At 38.9% G+C, this 19,107-nt stretch overlaps 3 protein-coding genes across 3 annotated transcripts; 2 read left to right on the top strand and 1 right to left on the bottom strand.

Moving 5' to 3' along the window:
* LOC105160279 (subtilisin-like protease SBT3.9) lies at nt 9,116–12,643 on the top strand. Its single transcript, XM_011077594.2, has 10 exons — nt 9,116–9,322; nt 9,424–9,515; nt 9,587–9,684; nt 9,771–9,926; nt 10,178–10,842; nt 10,935–11,014; nt 11,109–11,354; nt 11,447–11,561; nt 11,638–11,827; nt 11,912–12,643. The coding sequence occupies exons 1-10, from the start codon at nt 9,182–9,184 to the stop codon at nt 12,478–12,480; spliced, it is 2,352 nt and encodes a 783-aa protein (XP_011075896.1). The 5' UTR covers nt 9,116–9,181; the 3' UTR covers nt 12,481–12,643.
* LOC105160278 lies at nt 13,338–16,009 on the top strand. The gene is made up of 3 exons (XM_011077592.2): nt 13,338–14,186; nt 15,347–15,432; nt 15,539–16,009. The coding sequence occupies exons 1-3, from the start codon at nt 13,470–13,472 to the stop codon at nt 15,651–15,653; spliced, it is 918 nt and encodes a 305-aa protein (XP_011075894.1). The 5' UTR covers nt 13,338–13,469; the 3' UTR covers nt 15,654–16,009.
* LOC105160277 (ribosome-binding factor PSRP1, chloroplastic) lies at nt 16,185–18,170 on the bottom strand. Its single transcript, XM_011077591.2, has 5 exons — nt 17,683–18,170; nt 17,118–17,261; nt 16,776–17,039; nt 16,586–16,694; nt 16,185–16,501 (listed from the first exon to the last, which is right to left on the bottom strand). Exons 1-5 carry the CDS (start codon nt 17,971–17,973, stop codon nt 16,386–16,388), a joined length of 924 nt encoding a protein of 307 aa, XP_011075893.1. The 5' UTR covers nt 17,974–18,170; the 3' UTR covers nt 16,185–16,385.

Below are 19,107 nucleotides of genomic sequence, written 5' to 3'. Positions count from 1 at the left end.
AAGGATAGCTGGAAAAGTTGTGCGCTGAGAAGAGCAAAATAGACATAGTTCACGGTATGTCCACAAAGCTGGTGGATTGGGCCTCATTGTTGCCAAAAACACCTTTGAATATGTTCTCCAATTCATTTCTGTGTATTACGGTGACTTATGACATTGCAATTGATACTCTACTACATTCATCTTCCAAGGTAATATGTATATACAGTAAAACCTCTATAAATTAATAAACTCTCTAAAATAATAAAATCTTTCGGTCCCGACTTGGGCCTTTGTAAAAAATCATCAAATTCGATAAGATAATAAAATAATAATTTTTTAGAAAATTTCTTTATAAATATTAGGTCCCATTAAAACTCTAAATTAATAATTCATAAATATTAAGGTAATTTACTAAAATATGAAGTCTGTAATGCTTTACGTATTTGATCATTCATGGATGATTTTGCTATGCCTTTTAGATGATGAGACATGGTTGGGTGTTATAAATTATTTTATTATCCTATAGAGATTTATGTAATATATGTTTCATTCATCATGCATGAATATATTTAATTGGTTATAATAGTTATTTAAGTGCAACGAATTACTGTAAACATGTATATTTAAGTAATTTCAATGAATTGATACATGTGTCTATGAATATAATAGTTAATTGTATACAATAAATTGATATTATACATGAATTTATTTAATTAGTTATAAAAAATTGATTGATGCATGAATATAATCAATGAAACATATATGAATTCATTTATTTTCAATACATATGTACTAAATTTGCTGAATTTAAAAGGTCTCTCTTTTAATTAATAAAATATTAATTTATCGATAAATTAATATCTCTCTAAATTAATAAAATTTCATGGTCCCAAGGTTATTAATTTATAGAGGTTTTACTGTATATTACATAACTGACTCTTTGCTTTTGCAAATGTTAGTTTGGTTGCAAACCTTCAGATAACATAAAATGGTTGTCAACTATCGCAAAGGGATCTGATGGTACATCTGAAGCGGACCAAGACTTACATCAGTGAACAAGTCTCCACCTATGTTGCATCTTTCTCATCCTGAGGTCCCAATTCTCTTTCTCCAGCAATACTACATGTTGAATTGTTAGTGTGCAACTCCTCTCAAATATTCTCTGGTGGTACAGCCGCACTAGAAGTTGACATATTATCTGCAAATCTCCCTACCCAAGTATGGGAATACTTGTTTGGCCACTGAACGTCCATAGTAGCCCCTCATGTTGCAGGAATTGCGGCTATCCTCAAATCCTTGCATCCACACTGGTCTCCAGCTGCTATAAGTAAACACTTATCACAACAGGTAGTTTGCCGATTAATTTGAGAATTTTTATGTACCTAAATAACAATCCCTGTAACTCGTTTCAATTGTAAACACGTACAGCCAGATTCTCCCACAGATCCTTAGTCTGTTGAGCCTTTCTTGCAAAGGGAGACATACCAAAGACTGCTGATCCATTCGATTATGGAATTGACACGTTATTCCAAATGCAGCCAAAAATCAAAGCCTAGTGTATGACACGGGAACCCAAGATTACATAAACTGTCTATGCGCCACAGGCTATGGTGAACAAACCATTAATGGGCTTACAACTTACAAGGCATGACATATCCTGTCATAAATCCAGCAACTCCATTTTTTATTTCAACCTTTCTATCACAAATGTTGGAGATCCAAACTCTAAATAGGAAGTTCATATTGATTCTACCTTTGGGTACTGTCGTGAAAGTCAGTTTATGTATTTGCAGCCTGTTAGAAAATGGACCAAGTTAAGATGGACAACAACTGGAATATGAAAGAAATAAAAGACACACAAATTTGTTAACCCAGTTCGAATATAAATCCTACGTCTGGGGGCGATACCAAGTCAGGAGAAAAAACACTCAAAGAGGAGGAAAATTGAGGAGTACAACACACACACACACACCTGTATGTAAGTCTTCACCACACGTGAAAGACAACACTCACTCTCGTCTCAATTCTTTCTTTTATCTCTGGACTACACAGAAAACTTATATATTTTCTTCACTACTCTGCACTACAAAACAATGCCAACAAGAGTATTTATAGCCACAACATGAAGTCATCCTTGACTTATTCAACATGAAGTCATCCTTGACTTCTTCAACATATGATCAATCTTCACACCTTAACAATCTCCCACTTGAAGATTGATTAGCTTTTCTCCACTTCTTTCTTGGTACCGTTGGATTTGTCCACTCTAGTCATCAAGGCCAATCGAAGCCGTACACAGCTTCAACTTCTCCATTGCAACCGCCTTGGTCAGCATGTCCGCAGGGTTCTTTTCTCTTTGGGTCTTCTCCAGCTGCAGTGCCTTCTTTTCCAAAAGTTGTTGGATGAAATGATACTTGATCTCGATGTGCTTTGTCCGCGATTGGAACACGGGATTCTTTGCCAGGTGGATCGCACTCTGGCTATCGCTATGAAGAACCACGTCTGCCTGAGGTTTCCCTAATTCACCTTAGAAGTGTTGCAGCCAAATGAGCTCCTTAGCCGCCTCAGTAACTGCCACGTACTCAGCTTCCGTCGTGGACAGTGTGACAATCTTCTGCAGCTTTGAGACCCAGGATACGACTGTACCGCCATATGTGAACACGTACCCCGTAGTGCTCCTCCTTTTGTCATAGTCACTCCCTGCAAAGTCAGCGTCAACAAACCCAAACAAGGTAAGTTTGCCCTTACCAAACACCAATGCTCGGTCCTTAGTACCCCTCAGGTACCTAAGAATCCACTTCACAGCTTCCCAGTGCATCACTCCTGGATTGCTCATAAAACGGCTAACTACTCCCACTGCATGTGCTATTTCCGGTCGAGTACAGATCATAGCATACATCAGGCTCCCAATTGCTGAGGCATACGGTGTGACTCTCATCTTTGCACGTTCAGAGTCAGTCTGTGGCAAATCACTGTTGGATAGTTTGAACTGATTTTCCAATGGCATTCCAACCAGTTTTGTATTTTCCATCTTAAATCTGCATAATACCTTCTTAATATAATCACAATTTACCAGCACCTTTGTCCCTTGTGATTTTCATGCCCAATATTTGCCTTGCTTCGCCAAGATCCTTCATGTCAAACCTCCTCGACAACTGATCCTTGAGCCTATTGATCTCCTTGACATTTGATCATGCTATCAACATATCATCAATATACAGGAGTAGAATGATAAAAAAATCATCGAACCTCTTCACGTAGCAGCAATGATCAGCATTGCATCTAAAGAAATCTATCTCTAGCATGAAGTTGTCAAACTTCCTGTACCACTGCCACAGAGCCTGTTTCAATCCATACAGGCTTTTCTTCAGGCGACACACCTGCTGATCATCTCGATTATACCCCTCTGGTTGTACCATGTATATCTCCTCCTCAAGATCCCCGTGTAGGAAGACTGTCTTCACATCCATCTGTTGTAACTCCAAGTTCCCTGCCGCTACCATGCTCAACACAAGACGAATAGTAGTTAACTTGACAACAGGTGTAAAAACATCAGTAAAGTCAATACCGTATCTTTGTTGGAATCCCTTTACTACGAGTCTTGCCTTGTACCGCTTCTTCCCGTCTGTCCTGTACCACTGCCACAGAGCCTGTTTCAATCCATACAGGCTTTTCTTCAGGCGACACACCTGCTGATCATCTCGATTATACCCCTCTGGTTGTACCATGTATATCTCCTCCTCAAGATCCCCGTGTAGGAAGACTGTCTTCACATCCATCTGTTGTAACTCCAAGTTCTCTGCCGCTACCATGCTCAACACAAGGCGAATAGTAGTTAACTTGACAATAGGTGTAAAAACATCGATAAAGTCAATACCGTATCTTTGTTGGAATCCCTTTACTACGAGTCTTGCCTTGTACCGCTTCTTCCCGTCTGATTCTTCCTTAACCCGATAGACCCATCTGTTCTGTAGGGCCTTCTTTCCTTTTGGGAGCTGACACAATTCCCATGTGTCGTTTTTCTTCAACGAGTTCATCTCGTCGTTCATCGCAAGCTACCACTTGCTCTTGTGGGCATCGTTGACTGCCTCTGCGTAACATTTGGGTTCCTCGCAATCAGACAAAAGCAAGTAATAAAGAGACGGGGAGTACCTATCTAGGGCCCTTCTGAGCCTCGGTTCTCGACCCAGTGCCAAGGGCGTGCTGCTTTCAGCAATCGGTTCCTCCGATGCTGGTTCTGGCTCTATCTCCGTCTGTTCGGTTTCGTCTGTCTGAACTCCCACTGAATCTGTATCTGCTGGTCTCATGATCCCGGAATTTGAATGTCGAGATCAAGAAATTTCCTTTCCTTCTTATCATCGTCCAAGCTTACCTTCCCGTCCTTGTACATTACATCCTCATTGAATATAACATTCCTACTGCGAATTATTTTTCGGTTTTGATCATCCCAAAATCTATACCCAAATTCGTCAGTCCCATACCCAATGAATGTACATTTAATCGACTTAGCATCCAACTTAGTCTGATCATCGTTCAAAATATAGGCTAAATAACCAAAAGTGCGTAAGAAAGAAAGATCCACTTTCTTACCACGCCATGCCTCTTCTGGTATCCTGTTGTTCAACGGGACAGAAGGCCCTCGATTGATCAAGAAAGCAGCCGTGTTGACTGCATCTGCCCAAAACATCTTTGGCAGTCCGCTCTTCAATCGCATGCATCTCGCACGCTCATTCAGTGTTTTATTCATCCTCTCAGCAAAGCTATTTTGTTGAGGTGTCCCCGGGATTGTTTTCTGCATTCGGATTCCACGGTCGGTGCAGTAATTCTTGATACCTTCACTGCTGTACTCGCCACCATTATCCGATCTGAGACATTTCACTTGTAGACCTGTCTCATTTTCCACTAGTGCCCTCCATCTCCTGAATGTGTCAAAGGCATCAGATTTTCTTTTTAAGAAATACACCCATACCTTTCTAGTGGAGTCATCGACGAATATTATGTAGTACATTGATCCACCAAGAGATGACACCGGTGCTGGCCCCCACAAATCGGTGTGAATAAGCTCCAGCTTTTCTTTCCTCGGAGTTCTTCCTGTGGTCAAGAAGCTCACCCGCTTCTGCTTTCTGAACACGCAGTGTTCACAATGACCCACCTCCATCGATTTTAACTCGGACAACCGTCCTTTCGACTTCAGCACGTTCATTCCTTTCTTGCTCATGTGGCCCAAGCAATTGTGCCATAGGTTAGCCTGCGATACAATTCCTGCAAAGGGGATGTTTGAACTGGATCCTCCTGCCATGTAGAGCGTTCCCGACTTTAGTCCTCGTGCTAAAGTCATTGCTCCCCGATTGATCTTCCACTTTGCGTCTTCAAACGTCGTGTGGAATCCATCACTGTCCAGTTGTCCGACTGAGATCAAGTTCCTCTTTAGTCCTGGTATGTGTCTCACATCATGTAGGATCCAGCATGACCCATTCGTTGATTTGATTCGCACATCTCCCTTTCCTACAATCTTGAGGGGTTCGTTATCTGCAAGATAAACTAAGCCAAAATCACCTGAGGTGTATGGCTCCATGATATCTTTGTTGCTACATGAGTGGAATGAGGCCTCTGAATCCCCGACCCAATCATCGGAAGAACTGCTCACACTCAACAAGAGTGCATCCGTGATCTCTTCCGTCGCGGCATTCGCTGTCTGGCCCTCCTTTTCCTTTTTTGGTGCCCGGCATTCACTTTTCATGTGTCCGGACTTCTCGCAGTTCCAGCACACCATCTCCTTCTTGCCCTTGTTCTTCCCCCTGGACCTTGATCTTCCGCGGTATTTACCCCGTGTGTCAGGTTTCCCTCTGGACTCTGTATGTAGTGCAGAGCTAGATGATCCACCCGTTTGCTTTCTATGGGTTTCCTCGTTCAACATCATGTCCCTGATGTTGTCGAACTTCATCTTCTCCTTTTCAGACGAAGTGCTCACCGAAGTAACAACCACATCCCAACTGTCAGGTAAAGATGAGAGCAAAATTAACGCTTTTACCTCATCGTCAAACACGATATCCACATACGCCAGCTGTGTCGTGAGTTGGTTGAAGTTATTGAGGTGATCGGCCACCGACTTCCTCTCCTCCATCTGCAACCTGAATAGTTTCTTCATCAGCATGACCTTGTTCATTGCTGAGGGTTTCTCGTACATATCGACTAGATTCTGCAGGATTTCTTTCGTGCTCTTCGCTCCCTTCACATGATAGGCGACATTCCGAGAGAGCGACAGGATTATTGCGCTCATCGCCTTCCGATCGAGCACCTTCCATTCTTCATCACTCGTCTTCTCGGGCTTCTCTGCAAGTGGTCCGTACAGGTCCTTCCCGTACAGGTAAGCCTCCATCTGCATACGCCAAAACCCAAAGTCGGAACCATTGAACCGTTCGACTGGAATCTTTCCCTCCATCTTAACTCCTTGAACCTGGCTCTGATACCAGTTGTTAGAAAATGGATCGGGTTAAGATGGACAACAACTGGAATATGAAAGAAATAAAAGACACACAAATTTGTTAACCCAGTTCGGATATAAATCCTACGTCTGGGGGCGATACCAAGCCAGGAGAAAACACTCAAAGAGGAAGAAAATTGAGGAGTACAACACACACACACCTGTATGTAAGTCTTCACCACACGTGAAAGACAACACTCACTCTCGTCTCAACTCTTTCTTTTATCTCTCGATTACACAGAAAACTTATATGTTTTCTTCACTGCTCTGCACTACAAAACAATGCCAACAAGAGTATTTATAGCCACAACATGAAGTCATCCTTGACTTCTTCAACATATAATCAATCTTCACACCTTAACACAGCCTGACACTAGTCAAGAAAATGAAATTTAGTGCCATGATCACGACATCACATATGGTCACCGCAGCATACTATTTTGGAAGCTTGACCGGACCGAAGACAAGCATGCAGTGAAGATCCCTGTATCTGTGAAGACTGAGTTAATTTCCACAAGTTTATGGTAATTGATTAGGAATGACATGGGAGCGCTCAAGAACATGGTGTAAATCAGTGTCATATTATTATTGCACTGCATTTGGAACTTCTGCTCAAGTATCTTCCTACTCTGTTAAATAAACACCAAAAGTAACGAGCTATGGTTTTTTGTTTATATTAATGATTGGTATGTCATATATATTTTGGTAAATTACAAGTACATCCTCAAAAGGGGTTTTTTTGTAAAATTTTATCTTGAATGGGTTACAACCACAATCACATGAAATGTACTGGTCATTTTCCGTAATTTCAACATAATTTCAACAACTACTGATGTAACTTACTCCAAATTTAATTATGTCTGAAAGCAAACAATCTGAATAACTCGGTCTGTGAATCGATGTAATCGGTCTGATATATGTTGCCTTCCACTTAATAATTGAGTTGAGCAAAAGATGATGTGAAAAATAGTACTCGAAAATATGTAATAATTTGTGGATGGAATGGAAGTATTGAAGTTGGAGTGCTCTTTGAAAGTATATGAAAAATGGGGCAGGGTCACAAGTCCCGACATTGGCATTATACAATTAGAGAGCATCTGCCATCATTCTGTCTTTTTATGTTCCCTCATTATATGGTGCATATCATTTCTTCTTTTGTAATTACATCTCCATTCCTCATCACAAAGACCTTCTCCTTTCATCTTGTCATGACTTACACAGACTTGTTTGCTTGTTTTTCACAGTGCCAAGTATTTAGTCCACTCAATGCCAACAGTTGTTGTCATGAGTCCTGGATTCTACTTTCTTTAGTCTAAGTCTATGTTGATAATTATTCACTTCGGATCTTTTATTATAAATCGATATTGTGTTGAGTACAATACAAGATGTAACATCAATTTACTGTGGAAGATCTGAGCTGATATTTTCTTGACACTGTATTATTTGAGGTTAAATGTAATTTATTTAATGTGATATGTGAAATGAGCAAATATTTTTATATGAAAAAAAAATTATTTTTATATCTGAAATGAATATGGACCATTTAATTAAAAAGAATAAGTTGGTCATGACCATTGATTTGTATGAAATATTTCATTTTTATCAATAAAAATCTGGACTTTTGATTCATATGGAGGAGGATTGAAAGATTTTTAAATAAAAGTATAAATATTTTTACAATTAAAAAAGAAGGTGTGTTCATGTGTAGCGCACTCATTATTTTGCATATTCTTTTAATAAAAAAATAAAAGTTAATTAAGCTTAGCTTTTCTTTTTCCAGCTATCGTCTCTTTGAGCATATTATATATATATATATATATATATATCACGTGTAGATAATTTACAATTGGTCAACTACAATTATTTGTCTTTGCTTTCCCAAATTATGTGGTGCTTATAGTTTCTTGTTTGTTTACAGTTGTTTTCCTGATAAAAGAACCATTATTTCCACCCCAAGCAAAAGGTTCCAACTTTATGACTGGACCACTCTACTTAATTATTTATCACTGAATCAAATATTCCATGTATCCATTTAATAATTAATCTTATCATCAACCATGCCTCCTAATAATTAATCTGCAATCCTCTGTAACTTTTTATTATAAATTGATTTTATATTTTGGACTCATGTGCTGTATATATTGATGCATATTTGTTACGTATATAAAAATATATGAAATTTTAACAGAAATTTCATGTTCTTGCCATGCATTTGTATATATCAAGTATGACGCGACATGCAATACAATTATACTGAAAGATTCACATTGATTTTTCTGCACATTATCGTATATGGGGCACATATAGTGTAAATACAATCAGAAAATAAAGATCGGGTGAAATGTAATTTACAATCTTATGTTACGTGAAATAAACAAATATCTAATGTGAAAAAAGAATCAGTAAATTACCCCTATCAATGGTTTAAATAATGAATCATTTGCTTCTTTTTCTAAAATATATGGAATAATTTGCTATTTAATTTTTTATAATTTTGTTTTTGCTCATTTAATTCTTGTATCACATGTGGGATGAAATTGTATTTTTCCCAACAAAGACCTAATTATGTAAAGATTAAGCCACTCAAAGTTGGATGTGTCCTCGAATGATCACTCTCTCTCTCTCTGTCTGTCTGTCGACATATATATATATATATAGGCACATAGCTACCAAGCTGGTAGCAAATCAAAGGAGAGAGAAGTTGTAAGTGAAGGAAAGATGAGGGTTATAATTCCATGTAGAAACAAATGCAGCTTGGTTCTTCCACTTGTCTGGCTTTCTGTTTATACACTACTTTTGCAGTACACTGCTGCAAGAACTAACGTTGCAGCCAATGAAGATGCAGGTGGTGGGACCAAAGTCAGTAGCCAAACATCGTACTGCCTTTCCGTTTCTCATTTCTTGCTAGTCTGAATTTGCTGAAATTAATTTATATGATATTGATGATTTATTTGAGACAGGCTTATATTGTGTATATGGGAGAAAGGAAGCACAAGGATGTGGAGCTAGTCACGAAATCCCACCATGAAATGCTGGCCTCAGTTCTAGGAAGGTAAACATCAACAATCATGTTTATCAACTCATTGTTCTTGCGAGTAATTGCTTTCATGATGGCAAGTGCAGCAAAGAAGCAACTCTGGATTCAATGATATACAGTTACAGACATGGCTTCTCTGGTTTTGCTGCCAAGATGACTGACTCTCAGGCACGATATATTGCGGGTATAACTAGCTATTAAACATCCACATGAATTTCAGGCCCATAACTACAAGTTCAAATTATGATCTCTTCTCTTGGCACGTTGTAGAGTTACCGGGCGTGGTTCAAGTACTGCCCAACCGCTTATACAAGATGCACACGACGAGGAGTTGGGACTACCTCGGTCTCTCTCCTCATTCCACCACGAATCTTTTGCACGATACCAACCAAGGCGATGGTGCTATAATTGGCGTCTTCGACACAGGTTCATTGCTTGTTTGCTACGTGAATGTTGGAGTGTGGAACCGGCCAGAGTGACATATTTTAGCTTCAGTTTTTACTGATTTTGCATTGCTAAGGGTGGATTTGTTATTTTCCAGTATTTTACTCGCGCACAACATTCTGTGTACCACATTGGGTCTTGAGTTTGATTTTCTTTCTTGTGTTCTTTACAAATGATTTACAGTCTGTCTTATTGTCTTCTAATGCTGAAATCATGTATAACATCGCAAACAGGCGTGTGGCCAGAGTCAGAATCTTTCAATGACAAAGGCCTGGGCCCCATCCCTGCTAAATGGAAGGGCTTTTGCACATCGGGAGACGCCTTCAATCCGAAACAGCATTGCAACAAAAAAATTATCGGGGCTCGCTACTTCATCAACGGGTTTCTTGCTGCATATGGAGAATTTAATGCAACAGAAGCTAACGAGTTCATCTCAACCAGAGACTCAGCAGGTCATGGCACGCACTGTGCCAGCATTGCAGGCGGTTCGTTTGTAAGAAATGTGAGCTTCCAGGGCCTGGCTGGTGGCGTGGCTCGAGGGGGTGCACCGCGAGCACGGCTAGCCATCTACAAGGTGGGCTGGATTGGCGGTGCCGTTTCATCTGTAGACATTCTGAAAGCCTTTGATGAGGCCATCCATGATGGAGTTGATGTTTTATCGATATCCTTGGGCATTGATTTACCTCTGTATCCTGAAATAGACAAACTGGATGTGATTTATTATGGCTCGTTCCACGCGGTAGCACATGGAATAACAGTGGTATGTTCGGCAGGAAACTCAGGTCCAGAATATCAAACAGTTGAGGATGTAGCACCATGGGTCATATCTGTCGCGGCTAGTACTATTGATAGGTCATTTCCCACTCCTATCGTCCTGGGAAACAAACAAGTTTTCACGGTAATTTATGATCAATTCTGTGAGTTCAATGGATCACTACATACAACCTGGATATTTTTGTACACTGGAGCCTTAGTGGTTCTGTTTTGCAGGGTCAGGCAATGTTTGATGGCAAAGATACCGGCTTCCTCAAATTGGCCTACATAGAGAGAGGAGACGTAGGTGGGGAGCGGTAAGAATCAAAATTAATTTCTGGAAATAGAAAGATTGATGTTTTTTTTCTCATAAAGGCTGCTGCATTCCTATTGAACATGTTATTTGTGTAGGTATTGTGAATACATAACAGCAAATGATACGTGGGTAGCTGGAAAAGTGGTGCTCTGCTTCACTGTAGAAGGAAGTGAGGATGATATAATCAGAGCAGCATCAACTGTCCAGGAAGCCGGTGCATTGGGGCTTATTGCAACCAAAAAAACCGTTGTCGCATTGTCTCCATATTACAGTAGCTTCCCATTAATTTTAGTGACTTTTGACATCGCTACACAGATACTGAATTACATCCGTTTTACAAGGTAACTATGCATGTTACATTGATCACAAACCTTGTTATTCTAGTTGTAGACTTCTAAAGTAACATAAGATGTTGGCCAACTATTGCAAAAAGGGATCCTGTGGTCCGTCTGAAGCCGACAAAGACATATTTTGGCAACCAAGCCTCCACCTACATAGCATCGTTCTCATCACGAGGCCCTAATTCTCTTTCTCCAGCAGTTCTGAAGGTATCTGTCCATACACCGACCTGTACACGTTGAACTGGAGTGTATCTGTTTTCTCAAATGTTCTTTGATGGTACAGCCCGAGATAGCAGCACCAGGAGTTGATGTATTAGCAGCGTACGTTCCGACCACATTAAGTCCACAGGGATACAGCTTTGACTCAGGAACGTCCATGGCGGCCCCTCATATAGCAGGAATTGCAGCTCTCCTCAAATCCTTGCACCCACATTGGTCTCTGGCTGCTATAAAGTCAGCACTTGTCACAACAGGTTGTTTACTAATTAACTCAACGTTTTTCGACATGCCTAAATCACCATCTCCATTAACTCGTTTCAACATAAACAAACGTGCAGCATGGACGATGGACCCTTACTCTGGAGAGCCCATTTTTGCAAAGGGACAGATACCAAAGCTGGCCGATCCATTCGACTACGGTGGTGGACTTGTCAACCCGAACGCAGCAAGAACTCCCGGCCTAGTGTACGACATAGGAACTCAAGACTATGTGAATTATCTCTGTGCTATGGGTTATAGTGAAACCGACATCAATCAGCTTACAGGACGGCCCAAATCCTGTAAGAAATCGAGCAACTCTGTACTAGACTTGAACCTTCCTTCAATTACAGTTCCAAACCTTAAAGGGTCAGTTACTATAAGAAAAACTGTCACAAATGTTGGAGATGAAAACTCAAAGTACGAAGCCGTTGTCGTCCCGCCTCTCGGCACTGTTGTGAAAGTGAATCCTAAGCATTTGCAGTTCAGTCCTGAGGTCAGGGAGATGAGCTTCAAGGTCAAAATAACCACACTGCACAACATCACCACGGAGTACTACTTTGGAAGCTTGACTTGGAGTGACGGAAAGCATGAAGTCAAGATCCCTATATCTGTGAGAACTGAGTTTCCACAAGTTTATGGTAATTAGTAAGGGCAAGGATGAAATGAATTGCAAATCAGGTCCAAATCACTGTCCTACTACTGCACTTCATTTGCACATGAGATGAATATCTCTTGTTGTATTCTTGATCAATAAACATTAAAGACGAGGAGATATGATGTTTCTTTAGAAAATTGCAATTTTGGTATCATATTTTATCAAAATTATATTTATCTATTCAAATGTTATTGACTCGATTAGACATTGAATTTATTTAAATTAATGATTTTCATGAGTGAAGTGATAATCATATAATTATAATTAAGTTGGTTTTTATAATTTAATATAACTAACAATAATTTATGCGATATTTGTGCTATATATATATATCGATACAGATGTGTCTTTGTCCAGCTTATTTATCTTTAAAAATTGTTGGCTTATTTACTTATTGGGTAAGTTCTATTCCTAATATTTTACATTACATATTTAAAATTAATGTACTCGAAATTATTTTTGCAAGTCTGTTTTTTAGTAAATAACTTTTAAATTTAAAAGAAAGTTTATATCTCACTTGAAATTCATATTGACATAATCTGCAGCGCTGTTTTAATTTATTTTTTTAATTTAAATAATGAGATTTTATATTTTAATATATTTTTTAAAAATATAAACAAATATTTTTTTAATATATAAAAATTAAAATTAATAAATATGACTCATTAAAATAATGATATCAAATTAAGCTCAAATAATTTGGATGGGTTGAGATTCAAGCGCATCATCACTATTATCAAATAATCAATATGTGTAAATTATTAATTAAAAAAAATATATCAATTATTGGCTTTGATGTTGAGCGAAAAATTGTTGTCCACTACCAATAAAGTCATAAAGGGAAGCTGATCCTGCTACAACTACTACCAGCAGACAGCAGTTTCATTTCATTTGGCTAAAGCTTCAATCTTGTACTGCTCAACACTTGCAATTTATCTCAAAACGCATTCTCCATCTCCTTCTCTGCACACTCTCCGGCAATGCTCTGCTCAGTCTCGGCAGGGAAATCCGGTTCGGGGTGGCTGGACCGGCTCCGGAACGCCAAAGGGTTCTCCAATGACGGCGCAACCGATCTTGAAAATTTCCTTCAAAACATTGATTCTTCCAACCAGGAAAATTCGGACCCGAGCCCGACTTCCAATCGCGAACTTGACCCTATTGGAAATGATGACAACCAGTTGATCACTATAATGAGTGATGTTCTCAATGAGCTCTTCAATTTCGGTGGTAATTGCAGTAGTGCCGCAAAATTTAAAAAATCAGCTCGAAAACAAGCTAACCCTAGGATTTGTGCATTTTCGAACAATGGAAGTGATGAAAATAACAATGCGGCTTCGGAGAAGGCGGTGGTGTCTAGGAATGGCGATAGTAATAGTGGCGTTGAGGGAGTGAAAAGGTTGGCTATAAGGGAAAATGAAGGGGAAGAAGATGGGCGAGAAGGGAATCTGTCAGGGTTTTCTAGAACGGAAGTAACGGTGATTGATACGAGCTATGAGCACTGGAAGTTGGAGAAATTGTTGTATAGGAAGAAGAATATGTGGAAAGTGAGGGATAAGAAGGGGAAGAGTGAGAGTGTTGGGAACAAAAGGAAGCGGAAAGTGGATATGGTTGTGAGGGAGGAGCAACCCGAGGGGAAGAAGCAGAAGATTGATGAGAAGAAAGGGTGTGGAGAAGAAAGTGAGTTGCAGTTGAATGAAGTAAGTTTTAGTTGTTAATGTTGATAATAATCGGTGCTTTTCCTTTCTCTGGGATAGTGTTTGCATAATTGTATGTTGTTTCAAGTATTTATTTTAATTATATGCATTGGTTACGTTTCACGAACGTTTGAGTGATTAATGTTGGGTTGTGTTTGCATAATGATATATTGTTTGGAGCGTGCAAGTATAATTTGCATTATGTTGACTGCGATAGATTGTTGGAGGAAAAAGGCATTCATTATGTTACAATGAGGTCAATAGATTTTGGTGTTGTTAGTTTGATCCTATTGACTGATCAGGATCCTAACCTAGGGGCTAGGGGCAACTGGAAATAGCTACCGTACCTAGTGTGCGTTTCTTCATTTGACTCCTACAGGGCTGTGGCTGATTGTTGATTAGGTCGTCAGAGTTTGTTACACTACTCTATTGATGAGTTCAGATGGTTTGTTTGATCTCGACAGGCAAGCTTCCTCTTTTTTTAGGTTCTTCAGTTCTGTTGTGCTTGCTTCGAGTGTGTTATGATGTTGTATATTAATTTTGTCTTCTTTATTGGGAAATTTCTGGGCCTACATTTAAGTACTATATGATATTTCAGGACTAAAATGCAGGTATTTCTGAGGTGTCCTAGAGCTCGTTGTGCGCATAGCTTTAAAATAAGTTGCTCATTTTTCTTGCAATCTTGAATGCTGGTCTTCAGTTGGGCGCCATATGGTTTACGCTAGGTTTCCACAAAATAATGTAGATTTCTAAGAAAAAATTGAAGGCATAACTTACCTTGTTAACGTGACAACTCGCCATGCAGTCATGTTATATCATTCTATTCATGGGGAATGAAAAGCCAGAGTTATGCAGTCTGCGATAGATAACAAGTTTTTATCTCTTATTCATCTTATTTGAAGATCTTTCCGTGGTTCTGTGTGTATGTGCCTTCTCTGTGAGGTTCAGAATGATGATATCGCCTTTAGTTATGCTGCTTATAAGTTTGGTGCTATGTTTTTCGTTTATGGCTCTGATGCTTCAAGAATGGTCCTATTAGGGGCTATGGTGACTCTTGAGGTTACTGCATCATGGCATGTTGCTCGGTGATGCAATCGTCTAAGCACCTGTAATTTATGTTTATATGCTTAGATATTATCCCTGGCTTATTACATGTCCTGCAGGTATATCATCAGAGCAATAAACCAGAAGCTCATGAAAAGGTTCCGGACAAACTTGGCAAGGTTCTCAAAAAGAAGCAAGCAGAATTGTAAGAGACATGCAGCTCGTTTTTATTTTTCATCTGTATTCTGCATACCTTCATTTAACATTTCCACTCCATATCTTACATAATGGCTGCATTGTTGGTTATCCAGGAACTTGGGAAATGGAAGCTCATCTGTTATTCTTATTAAGAGCATTCCTATCTGCAAGAAAAACGTAACAAACATCTCCAAAAGCTGTCTGAAGTCAAAACAAAATAAACCTTGAGAAGGGTGCTACTCGAGGCCTCGGAGTTGGAAATTTCAAATCTAGACTGCAACGGACAATTTATCTAATTGATTTGGTGGAGCATTATCTTGGCTGGAGCATCCATCGACACCTAGAAGGCATTAACAAAAGTGAACGTTTGTCCCTTTTATTTGTTCTTCCTGTTATTGCAACTATTTTTGCCTCCACCCCCCCCTTTGCAGGGGAATGCCTTCTCGTGTGTTGGGTTTAGCTTTTGGAATCTTATGTATAATGCGTCATTGGTTTGTACTGTAGTGCAAATGAAGATGCATTGTAATTTGTAATTATACAATTATTGCTGAATTGAAACCAATGGCTCATTTATAGACTGTCAATGACCTTGAAATGATCATTTCATGTTAGAAATTGGTTGGGTTTTGTGGTCTGATTCTCTGATCGTCCTCTGATTTTATTTCATTAGGTGGATGGGGATGAGATAATCGTCCATACCTTATTATGTTTGAAGATTTCTTGCGGCCCCAAAATTATGTGCAACAGTTCAGCATAAACTCTGTTCAACTTCTAAGTAATTGACTCTCATTTCTGCATCAGATACTCCGCTCATACAAGAGTTTCTTTGCACCTTACATAAACTTCATAGGAAGCACCTCATGTGCTTTTTGATAGTTTCCACTTTCAAAACATAGATCATTCTAAACATCAGCTGCTCAAGCTACAAAACTCCCAGAAATGCATACACTTCATTTAAACTCAATTTACAGCTGAATCAACCACAACGGCTTCCAGCTTCTCCGTTTCGCCATTTCTTTTCGGAATGATAAGTCCGTAGCCTCCAGCTTTCCTCCGGTACACTATGTTAACCTCACCTGCAAGATACACATAATATAGCCACTTCTGCGAGATTTGTTGACCATAAAGATGAATAACGGAATTAGCCAATATGTGCATACCAGTTTCCTCATTCCTGAAACCATAGAAGTCATGATCCAGATTTTCCAGCTGCTCAATGGCCTCGCTAACAGTCAAAGGTGGCATATCAAAGTACTTCGTGCGAACAATCTGCAAAGTATTCCTACAATTACAATCTTCTTCCCTAGGAAATTACATGATAACTCATAAGATGCAGGAGAAGAAAACCACCTCATCGATCACAGTTTCTTCATCCTCCTCTTCATCTCCTTCATCGGGAACTGTCTCTATATCCTCGGCAACTGCAAGTGCGCCAGGTTCCCTAACTTTCAGCCTGTCAAAGCCCTTCATATGGCGGCCACGGTCCGAATCTTTCTCCTTGATCTTCCTCAACTTTCTTTGTATAATAGATGACACCAAATCTATACTACCATAGAGTGACTCTGCATCCTCTTCTGCTCGAACCACTCCATGTTTTTTTGTGAACAAAGTCACCTATAATTTTAAGAACTCATTTTAGACAACAAACTATTAGACATAATTCATACGGATTGTATACATTCCCGTTATTACCTCACATCTTCGCAATTTTGGACCTTTCCCAAACTCTCCACCACGTACCGACAATCTAACGTCTACTTCCCTCACTAAATGGCTATGCTTCTGCACTGCCTTACCCAACTTCTCTTCCACATAGCTCTTCACCGTGGGAGTCAACTGTAAATGGAGAAAACTTACTGACAATCTTGTTTTTAGTTCACAAAAAAGCTGCTATTGGAATGTAGGATAACACAAGACCACAGGTTCATGCGTTTAAAAAAGTGAGTGGTGGTTCATCAATACTACCAACAAAAATAAGATCAACAACTGACTCAAAATTTCAAGAAAGACTAAAATATCATGTTCCATGCTAAGGTGGGAGCCTGTTTCAAAATACCAAGAGGAAAGATTAGTGCTTTACTCCATATAATTGTTCTCAAAGACTAGTTTTCCTACTTAGAACGAGCAGCAAATCAAGAAAGCAAGTGCTCTACATAATCCTCATTCTTCATATATATATATTTCCCTTCTTTTCCCAATTTAACAGGCACAAACAATCAAATAGACAACAGTTTGGGCATAAGGAAGAAAAGGGTACCTCCAAATTTTTGCCTTGAAGAATTAATTTCACAGAAGAGAGAGGACCATCCCATGACATTTTAACCCCAAACGATCTTTTACTCCCAATTCTGACAACAACCATTTCATGGGCTTTGAAGCCTAAACCCAGAAAATTGGAGTTTTGAGAAGAAGATAACAAGGGCTGAGAACTACTTGAACAACTAAACTTAGAAAATAGACCAAAGGATGAAGAAGTGGAGCAAGAAACATGGTGCTGATGATTGACGAAGCCCTTCTGTATACAAGGAGCTGCAAATAGTGTAGCCATTTCTTGATGCTGTTTGGCTATCAAAATCGTTCTTTCTGTTTCTTTTCCTCTTCTTTTGGATTCAAAGATTGTGAATATACTCGAAGATTCGAAGGGAAACTCTAACAGGAATAGTTGTAGGAACAATGTTGGAGAGAAAGAGAGAGAGACAGAGGGAGAGAGAGAGTGAGGAAAATGTTTTGGATTGGATTATTATCCAGATTCAAATGATGGGAGACACGTTGGTCGTCGAGTACATTAGATATTTCTCTCTCTTTCTGGATCATGGTTGAGTTATTTGGTCCCCCCCACAGCAGTTGTGCTGTGGTGAATGGGCCAAGAATGAAGGCCCACTATCCAGCTGAAACGGATAACTATGCGGCTCTGCCCTCTCTACGTTTCCATACACGTTTTCAGGTTTCATCAATCGCCATAGTTTTACAAGGTCTAAACCATTATCATTTCGGTGTTTATTACTTATATCACTTACTTTTTTATTTAAATATTATAACAGCATAAAATTTATATTTTATACTTTTAAGGTGAGCAATAAATAAACGTTAAGTCACAATAAATGTAAAATGTGTTCAATCACCCCAATAAAAACACTTAAATGGTATAGTCAAAGATGATCATATCCACGGTATAGTCAAAGATGATCTTTGAGATATGAGAAGTAGATAATCTGCAACAAAATCAAATTTAGTAAGTATCCATTTATAATAAAAGTATGATTTGGCATAACTAATGCATTGCTGTCTCCATAAAAAGAAGTTAGAAAAAGAAAATCAACCTAAAAATGAAAAAGCTGACGTTACCAAAAATGTTAATTATATAATTGATATCAAAAAGTATTTTTATTATTAAGTGATTAAGTATAATATGATAAGTAGCATGATTGTTTTCAATATAAATCCATCCAAATTCAACGCTGACAATGTAGCGTTTGCTAGCAAACAAGCTCCAATAAACAAAGCTAAAAAATGAGTCCAAACTCAAAGATACAATGCAATACAATCCAAACCCTCATTAATGTAAAAATACATGTATCTCGAATATCAGTTGATCTATTTTTTTAACATAAAAAATATTATTTAAGGGCTAAATTCTTGATTGGAGTAGTTAAATTGATGTAATCTTTTAATTGGCACAAGA

This window comes from Sesamum indicum, linkage group LG4 (genome assembly GCF_000512975.1).
Source record: "Sesamum indicum cultivar Zhongzhi No. 13 linkage group LG4, S_indicum_v1.0, whole genome shotgun sequence".
NCBI classification, from domain to species: Eukaryota; Viridiplantae; Streptophyta; class Magnoliopsida; order Lamiales; family Pedaliaceae; genus Sesamum; species Sesamum indicum.
The sequence above is the reverse complement of the archived record's forward strand: the minus strand, read 5'-3'. Positions and strand labels throughout refer to the sequence as shown.

Excerpts from the sequence above, each read along its gene's own strand:
- LOC105160279 (XM_011077594.2), top strand. The coding sequence starts at position 9,182 with ATGAGGGTTATAATTCCATGTAGAAACAAATGCAGCTTGGTTCTTCCA. Across the intron at positions 9,323-9,423 it reads ATGCAGGTGGTGGGACCAAA|GCTTATATTGTGTATATGGG; the intron begins GTCAGTAGCCAA and ends TATTTGAGACAG. Across the intron at positions 9,516-9,586 it reads CTGGCCTCAGTTCTAGGAAG|CAAAGAAGCAACTCTGGATT; the intron begins GTAAACATCAAC and ends TGGCAAGTGCAG.
- LOC105160278 (XM_011077592.2), top strand. The coding sequence starts at position 13,470 with ATGCTCTGCTCAGTCTCGGCAGGGAAATCCGGTTCGGGGTGGCTGGAC. Across the intron at positions 14,187-15,346 it reads GTGAGTTGCAGTTGAATGAA|GTATATCATCAGAGCAATAA; the intron begins GTAAGTTTTAGT and ends CATGTCCTGCAG. Across the intron at positions 15,433-15,538 it reads AAAAAGAAGCAAGCAGAATT|GAACTTGGGAAATGGAAGCT; the intron begins GTAAGAGACATG and ends TTGGTTATCCAG.
- LOC105160277 (XM_011077591.2), bottom strand. The coding sequence starts at position 17,973 with ATGGCTACACTATTTGCAGCTCCTTGTATACAGAAGGGCTTCGTCAAT. Across the intron at positions 17,262-17,682 it reads TTCAAGGCAAAAATTTGGAG|TTGACTCCCACGGTGAAGAG; the intron begins GTACCCTTTTCT and ends CTCCATTTACAG. Across the intron at positions 17,040-17,117 it reads CAAAATTGCGAAGATGTGAG|GTGACTTTGTTCACAAAAAA; the intron begins GTAATAACGGGA and ends TTAAAATTATAG.